The 8,547-nt window shown below is 36.7% G+C and overlaps 1 protein-coding gene across 1 annotated transcript; it reads left to right on the top strand.

Annotated features, from left to right (window-relative positions):
* Positions 1-18: 18 nt before the first annotated feature.
* On the top strand, positions 19-7,587 carry LOC134260634 (uncharacterized; the record flags this gene model as incomplete). Its single annotated transcript, XM_062743186.1, has 3 exons — positions 19-426; positions 6,799-6,931; positions 7,411-7,587. Coding segments are annotated over exons 1-3 (684 nt in total), but the record flags the coding sequence as incomplete, so codon positions are not given.
* Positions 7,588-8,547: the final 960 nt, after the last annotated feature.

Genomic DNA, 8,547 nt, shown 5'->3' with positions numbered 1-8,547 from the left:
TATTCAGGAAGAAAGTAGCACTCCTTTACAGGAAATAGTTCAAGAGGCAATTATGGTACAACCAAACCAGACAGAGGAAATTCAACAAATAGTGCAATCAGTAAATAGTGAAGTCAATGAACAATTACCAGTATCAAATCCAGACAAGCAAGACTGGGTCTTCAACAGGAGGTTCATAAAAAATCCAGCTTTCCAAGATGATATAACAGACCCTGCTAAACAGTTTAGTGTAGTTAGTTACAATATTCTTGCCCAGTGCCATCTAGAGAGAGGTGATTACAGTTTTACAGAACCCCAGTTTTTGGCCGCTGACCACCGATACCAGAAAGTGCTGCAGGAGCTGAGGTACCTGGATGGGGATATCGTCTGTCTTCAAGAGGTGGAACCAGGGTTTTATAATGACAAACTGATGGCAGCTATGAAAGAGTGAGTTTTGAATTTAATTACAATTACTGTAAAAAAGCTTTTATTTGCATGAGAGAAATATCAGCGAGTATCACGACCTACTTAAATTCGCAAAACAATTTTTGCTTTATATTTGACCCTAAAGAATATTTCCTTAATCATAAAAATTAATCGTCGTGGATTGATATTAAGCAACAAATCATTGATAATAGTTGCTTTACAGTCATTTATTATGTGATTGTTTGATTGACAACTAAAGAAAAAAATATATGCAAAACCCATTTTTTCTGCAAACTTAAGGTGTTTTTTGGGATAAAAGCAAAGTAGAAATGAAATGACTATCCTTCGGAGTTTTTTTTTCTTCTGTTTGTTTGTTTGTTGTTGTTGTTGTTGTTTTTTTTGCATTATGAAACATTTCATTTGCTGTTTTTATACCCGCACTTTCTAAAGAAAGTTCGGGTATATTGTTGTTACTCATGTCCGTCCGTCCGTCCGTCCGTCCGTCCGTCCGTCTGTCACACTTTTCTTCCCTGAACTCCTCTTACATTTTACACAGTAGCCTAATCATCTTTTGGGAGATGGTTGGTGGTGTCATGTAGATGTGCAGTAAGGTTTCGGAATTTTGATTTTGCCCCGGGGGGTCAAATGGGGGTCGAAAAATGACGTTTTTTATGCAAAAAGCCCCGTCTTCCCTGAACTCCTCTTACATTTTACACAGTAGGCTAATCATCTTTTGGGAGATGGTTGGTGGTGTCCTGTAGATGTGCAGTAAGGTTTCGGAATTTTGATTTTGCCCCGGGGGGTCAAATGGGGGTCGAAAAATGACGTTTTTTATGCAAAAAGCCCCGTCTTCCCTGAACTCCTCTTACATTTTACACAGTAGCCTAATCATCTTTTGGGAGATGGTTGGTGGTGTCATGTAGATGTGCAGTAAGGTTTCGGAATTTTGATTTTGCCTTGGGGAGTCAAATGGGGGTCGAAAAATGATGTTTTTTATGCAAAAAGCCCCGTCTTCCCTGAACTCCTCTTACATTTTACACAGTAGGCTAATCATCTTTTGGAAGATGGTTGGTGTTGTCATGTAGATGTGCAATAAGGTTTCGGAATTTTGATTTTGCCCCGGGGGGTCAAATGGGGGTCGAAAAATGACGTTTTTTATGCAAAAAGCCCCGTCTTCCCTGAACTCCTCTTACATTTTACACAGTAGCCTAATCATCTTTTGGGAGATGGTTGATGGTGTCATGTAGATGTGCAGTAAGGTTTCGGAATTTTGATTTTGCCCCGGGGGGTCAAATGGGGGTCGAAAAATGACGTTTTTTATGCAAAAAGCCCCGTTTTCCCTGAACTCCTCTTACATTTTACACAGTAGCCTAATCATCTTTTGGGAGATGGTTGATGGTGTCATGTAGATGTGCAGTAAGGTTTCGGAATTTTGATTTTGCCCCAGGGGGTCAAATGGGGGTCGAAAAATGATGTTTTTTATGCAAAAAGCCCCGTCTTCCATGAACTCCTCTTACATTTTACACAGTAACCTAATCATCTTTTGGGAGATGGTTGGTGGTGTCCTGTAGATGTGCAGTAAGGTTTCGGAATTTTGATTTTGCCCCGGGGGGTCAAATGGGGGTCGAAAAATGACGTTTTTTATGCAAAAAGCCCCGTCTTCCCTGAACTCCTCTTACATTTTACACAGTAGCCTAATCATCTTTTGGGAGATGGTTGATGGTGTCATGTAGATGTTCAGTAAGGTTTCGGTATTTTGATTTTGCCCTGGGGGGTCAAATGGGGGTCGAAAAATGACGTTTTTTATGCAAAAAGCCCAGTCTTCCCTGAACTCCTCTTACATTTTACACAGTAGCCTAATCATCTTTTGGGAGATGGTTGATGGTGTCATGTAGATGTGCAGTAAGGTTTCGGAATTTTGATTTTGCCCCAGGGGGTCAAATGGGGGTCGAAAAATGATGTTTTTTATGCAAAAAGCCCCGTCTTCCCTGAACTCCTCTTACATTTTACACAGTAGCCTAATCATCTTTTGGGAGATGGTTGGTGGTGTCCTGTAGATGTGCAGTAAGGTTTCGGAATTTTGATTTTGCCACGGGGGGTCAAATGGGGGTCGAAAAATGATGTTTTTTATGCAAAAAGCCCCGTCTTCCCTGAACTCCTCTTACATTTTACACAGTAGCCTAATCATCTTTTGGGAGATGGTTGGTGGTGTCCTGTAGATGTGCAGTAAAGTTTCAGAATTTTGATTTTGCCCCAGGGGGTCAAATGGGGGTCGAAAAATGATGTTTTTTATGCAAAAAGCACTGTCTTCCCTGAACTCCTCTTACATTTTACACAGTAGCCTAATCATCTTTTGGGAGATGGTTGGTGGTGTCCTGTAGATGTGCAGTAAGGTTTCGGGATTTTGATTTTGCCCCAGGGGGTCAAATGGGGGTCGAAAAATGATGTTTTTTATGCAAAAAGCCCCGTCTTCCCTGAACTCCTCTTACATTTTACACAGTAGGCTAATCATCTTTTGGGAGATGGTTGGTGGTGTCATGTAGATGTGCAGCAATGTTTCGGAATTTTGATTTTGGCCCAGGGGGTCAAAAGGGGGTCGAAAAATGACGTTTTTTATGCAAAAAGCCCTGTTTTCCCTGAACTCCTCTTACATTTTACACAGTAGCCTAATCATCTTTTGGGAGATGGTTGGTGGTGTCATGTAGATGTACAGTAAGGTTTTGGAATGTTGAATTTGCCCCGGGGGGACTAATGGTGTCGAAAAATGATATTTTAAAAAGTGAGGTCAAGGTCAAAGGAAAATTCAAGGTCAAAATAAGTTGACGTATTAATAGCTCTTAGCAGTATGTATCAGCATATGAGGTTTGATAAATATATCTTGAATTGTTTATTCAAAACTGGTCTAGACATTAATTTTAGAAAAGTGATATCAAGGTCACAGGAAAAGTCAAGGTAAAAAAGAGTGAAGCATCGTAAAGCTTACATCAGTATGTATCATCATGTGAAGTTTCATTACACAACTTGAATGGTTTCTTTAAAATAAAGCTAAACACTAATTTAAAGAAAAGTTAAGTGAAGGTCAAAGGAAAAGTCAAAGTCAAAAAATATTGCTGCAGTTGGATATTTACATCAGTATGCATCAACATATGAACTTTGATAAAAATATCTAGAAAGTTTCTTTGAGCCCGATGGAAAGACAGATGGAAGGGTGGAGGACGGACATGACAAAAACTATACATGTATTCCTAATCATGGTGTGGCATAAAAAACTTGAATCTACATTATATGAGCATGTTCCATCTATCAAGATTATACAAGCAAATTCAAAGAATTGTGGTCCTCTGCTTTCTGTGTTTTACTGAATGAGATACCATAATTTATGGCAGATTGTGTGTCAAATATGCACCCCTATCATATATCAATTTTTGAAAATTGGGTCAAAGGGGAAAAATCATAGCATGCTCTGAAACATTTTGTTGCAGGTAATGTACATGTCAAATATGAAAGTCCTATCTCTTTTGAATCAAAAGTTATATATACAATATAATATTTTTGAAAAGTAGGTTAAACTTCTAGGTCAAGGTCACAGAGTCAAAAGTCATGATATATTTAGAAAAGTCTTTTCACATGTAATAAACATGTATAATCTGAATGCCCTTTCTTTTCTCTTTCAAAATGATCAATTTAAAATGTTATTTTTTGGAAAGTAGGTAAAACTTTAAGGTCAAGGTCTCACTTGGGTTAAAAAATCATAGTATATTTAGAAAGTTTTGTGGTAATGTGCATGTGAAATATGAAAGCACTATCTCTTATCATTCAAAAGTTATGACCAAGGTTAAATTTATTGTGACAGATGCACATACTAGCTGTCAATAAGATGGACAGACTGACAGACAAATGAGATTTAGTGTCCCCTCCCTTTCCCCAAAATGGGGGACAAGAATGCCCTTGCTGTTCTTGAGAAGAAGATTTATGATGGAAAAAATCCCCTGCATATTTCTTAACGCAAATCAATATTGTGTTTTTATGTCATTTTGTTTGTTGTTAAACATCCCTCTCAGGAATTTTTCACTCATATGGAGACACCACCATTTGAAAAATAATGAGGACAAGTTAGATTTGAGGTCAACATTCATTTTAGGAGTTTTCAACCATTAAGACGTAAAGAAATATTAACTCGATCCTTCCCCTCACCCCTTCCCAGACCCCTGTTTGTTCATGTATGCAAAAAAAAAAATGTTTATACAAATAGTTTAATGTGGTCCATCTCTGAATGATTCTCATTCCTAATTCTAGGAAGATATGTTGACACAAATTCATGAATAAAATGTCAAGTAATCTTATCATTGATGCACTTTTATTTAATTTAAGGCAGTCATATTGTGAACATTTCCAGCTCATTAGGAGAGTGAGGATGACCTCTAGGGGTTCATAACCTTTATACCATTAAATTTACATAACATAATAACACAAGAAACAATATTATGTATAGTCAAATGGAAAAAGTTTCCTACTATTTAGGAGTCACATGATCATTTGTCATTACAGGGACAGGGAAGTGGATTGGGAGATCCCCTCAACACCCCCCCCTTCCCCCGGAATTTGCAGGACTATAATATATACTGGAGGAAATAAAAATGACTTTGGATGCCCTAAGTGTCCCTCCACCCTAGAAAACAGACCAAACCATAACTTCTTTTTTTTCTTGCTTCTCAGGAAATTCTGGTCTGGAACCCCCCCCCCCCGTCCCTCCCAGAAAAAAAATTCTGGATCTTGTAACTGAATGTAACGTTGATAACGGGGGATAACTCTTCAGAATGTGAAATTCGTCTATTGTAGCATCGGATGACCTTTGATCCTTTAAATTTTAACCTAACCGTTTGCATTTCAGACTATTTTACCCAAATCTATACCAAAACTTGTACTTACCGATTGTTATTATTTAGGCCCTGTCATCTTCATGAAATATAATCCAGTTAAAACACAAAATAAAGTAATTCCTACCGACATATATGCAATGATGCACACTAGTATCCTACTGCACGTGCAGTGAAATCTAAAATGATAATGCCAATGGTAAAACTAGTACTTAAGTTGGGTACGTGACGCAAGCCAAATGTGATGCAGGTGTTTAGATACATGTATAGTGCAAGAACAAATTGAAAATTATCATTTACAAAAGATGTTTTATTTTAGCTTTGCAATCTAGGCCTATTTGCAAAAACAGACAAATAAGGTGTGTTTGTGTGTGTGTGTGTTGATGGGAGACGGGTGGGGGTTGACCATTAAATTGATTGTGTATATGGCAGCTTTCAAGAAGTTTCTGCCTAATCAAATATAAATAAACTTTGCACATATTGAAAAATTCATCAAAAACGCTTTACACTAATTTGAATAATATATTATTTGTTGTTAATATATGAGAAAATAGATTTAAAAAGTTCCAATTATGTGCCAAAAATCCTCCCCCCCCCCTTTATCAAACCTAATTTACATCATTAATTAAATTCTGTAGTTTAATTTCCGACTGGTAATGAATTAAGAATATGAAATACCTATAAATGGAGGCCCATGGGTCACATGGTCACTAGCTGCAGATCTGTAGCGTTATGGTTTTATATATTAGTATTTGACTGCAGATCCTGCAATGCAAAAAAGGTGCAATTTACGGCGCAATATTTTTTGCGCACTTCTGGGGAGAATTTCTCCACTTTCCAGCATCGGTCAATTTACTACCTATCAATTCCTAATTTTAGGCACATTATTTAATCAATCTGTATATTTTATCCATCTCCCAACCCTTTATAGTCGTCTCTACTCGAGATAAACTCGATTAAAATTATTTGTTAGATTGCTGAAAATTCACATCAAGCGAGTTTATTGCCTGTAGAGATTACTATAAATGGCTGGGAGGTGGACAAAATATACATATTGGCCAGAGAATGTGTCCAAAATTAGGGAGTGAAAGGTAGTTGATTGACTAATGCTAGAAAGTGGAGAAATTCTGCCCAAAAGTGCTAAAAAAAATATTGCGCGTAAATTGCACCTTTTTTGCATATGGGGATCTGTAGCATTATGATCAAAGACAAATATATAAAACCAGATCTGCAGCTACATGGTCACCTGAGCATATTATGCTCAATTTGATGAATACATGTATTATGTAAATTATTGAATTATATTGACTTTTTCCTTGGTAAAGCCCAATATGAAGAAGTGTGCATTTAGAGGCAAACACCATAGTGCGGGTATTACTGTCTCATGACAGCATCTAGTTTTTAATACCGGTATGTTAACAATTAACTTGATGGTTTCATGCCTCCCGAAATATCTTGATTAGAAACTAACCTGGTTCTAACATTCTTTGAGTATATTTATTGTCTTCATTTGTAGAATGGGATACGAGGGACGGATGAGAAAGCGTACTGACGATTATTTTAATGAAGGAGAGGCCCTCTTCTACAAATCTAGTCGATTTACCATTGTAGAAAGCAATACCTACTCCATGGCTGAACTAGCAAATAAGGTACGCCAAGTCGTTAGTGTAAATACGTTTTAAATTTTGTTCTTTATACATATATTAGACAGACACAAAATTTTACAGTTTTTGAGGGAACAAGCTTGCAACACCAACTGTGACTATCTGAATTTAAATTTTATCACCATTAGTTGAGTGATAACTGAGTAAACGAATTTCAATCACCGGTATCATCATAAGAAGTAGCAGTTACACTGCCTTATTAGGCTTATTAATGTTACTTATTATTAGTAACTGACTTATTAATGTTACTTTATATGAAATGTGTGAATTTTCATTTAATTACCATAAATAATAACTATTCAGCTATCAGTTATATGAATATTCTGTATGTTCTTACTGACTACATTCAACATGGGATTTCATCCCCATTAACAAATAAAATTTAGAATTGACCACAAAGAATTACAAATATATTGATATCATAGTAATATACAAGAATTTTTTTCTTTGATGTCCTATTACAGGAAGTTGATGACGGGGTGGACCCTTCACAACAGGAGGCCATCAAGGGGTACCTGAATCGTCCCGATGTAATGGTCCTGGTCAAGCTTCAGTGTAATAGAACCGGACAGATCCTCACTGTAGGAAATATCCATGTCCACTGGGGCAGAATCAAAGTTGAAGATGTAAAGTGCATACAGGTAGAGCTAGATGGATAGTTGGATACAGTTAACCACGCTAAATGACGTAACAGTGAAATGCTTATAATTGCTGCTTACAATGAAGTGTTTTTATGCCCTGTGAATTTAATTTAACAGATATAATGAATTGCGGATAGATGTAAAATGTACTTAATAACAGAACAGAGTTGTCCATCCATAGCACTTTCTTAGAAGCGTTTTTTAACTGTACATGTACCTCAAAAATTCCTTTGAAAAATTATTTTTATGCAAGTCTGATTAAGAAATAAGGTATCATTTTTTTAGTTTTACTATGATGTAAAACGGGTTGGTCACGTGATCAAATCCCATGAAGCTCGAAGGGCTTTATGGAAGATTTGATCATGTGCCATGATACCTTATTACTTATATTTACATTTGTGACTGATTTATTAAAAAGTTTTATAGCACCGAAGTTTTAAATCCATAAGAGATTTTCATTTTTTCAAAACTCAACGATATAATTTGAATACGTTGAACACGTCGTTCACTTAAGACGTCACTATGAAATTACGTAGATCGCTTATGACTAAATCAATTCATGGTCACACGACGAACATGTTTTACCGAGGTGTAAAAACACCTTGTTCAAATAGTGTTATATGAGGGCAAACATTTGCAAATGTAATGAGTATTGAAATTTATACAATCAATAACAACATACTTTTTAGCTCACCTGAGCCGAAGGCTCAAGTGAGCTTTTCTGATCACATTTTGTCCGGCGTCCGTCTGGTCTGTCTGTAAACTTTTCACATTTTCGACTTCTTCTCAAGAACCGCTGGGCCAATTTCAACCAAACTTGCCACAAAGTATCCTTGGGTAAAGGGGATTCAAGTTTGTTCAAATGAAGGGCCACACCCTCATTCAAGGGGAGTTAATTGGGAATTAATGAAAATATGGTGGTATGTTTTAAAAACCTTCTTCTCAAGAACCTTTGTGCCA

The sequence above is a fragment of the Saccostrea cucullata genome, unplaced genomic scaffold (assembly GCF_032062105.1).
Source record: "Saccostrea cucullata isolate Sc308-1 unplaced genomic scaffold, CSIRO_AGI_Scuc_v1 ctg19385, whole genome shotgun sequence".
NCBI classification, from domain to species: Eukaryota; Metazoa; Mollusca; class Bivalvia; order Ostreida; family Ostreidae; genus Saccostrea; species Saccostrea cuccullata.
This window is presented reverse-complemented; position numbering and strand designations above follow the sequence as displayed.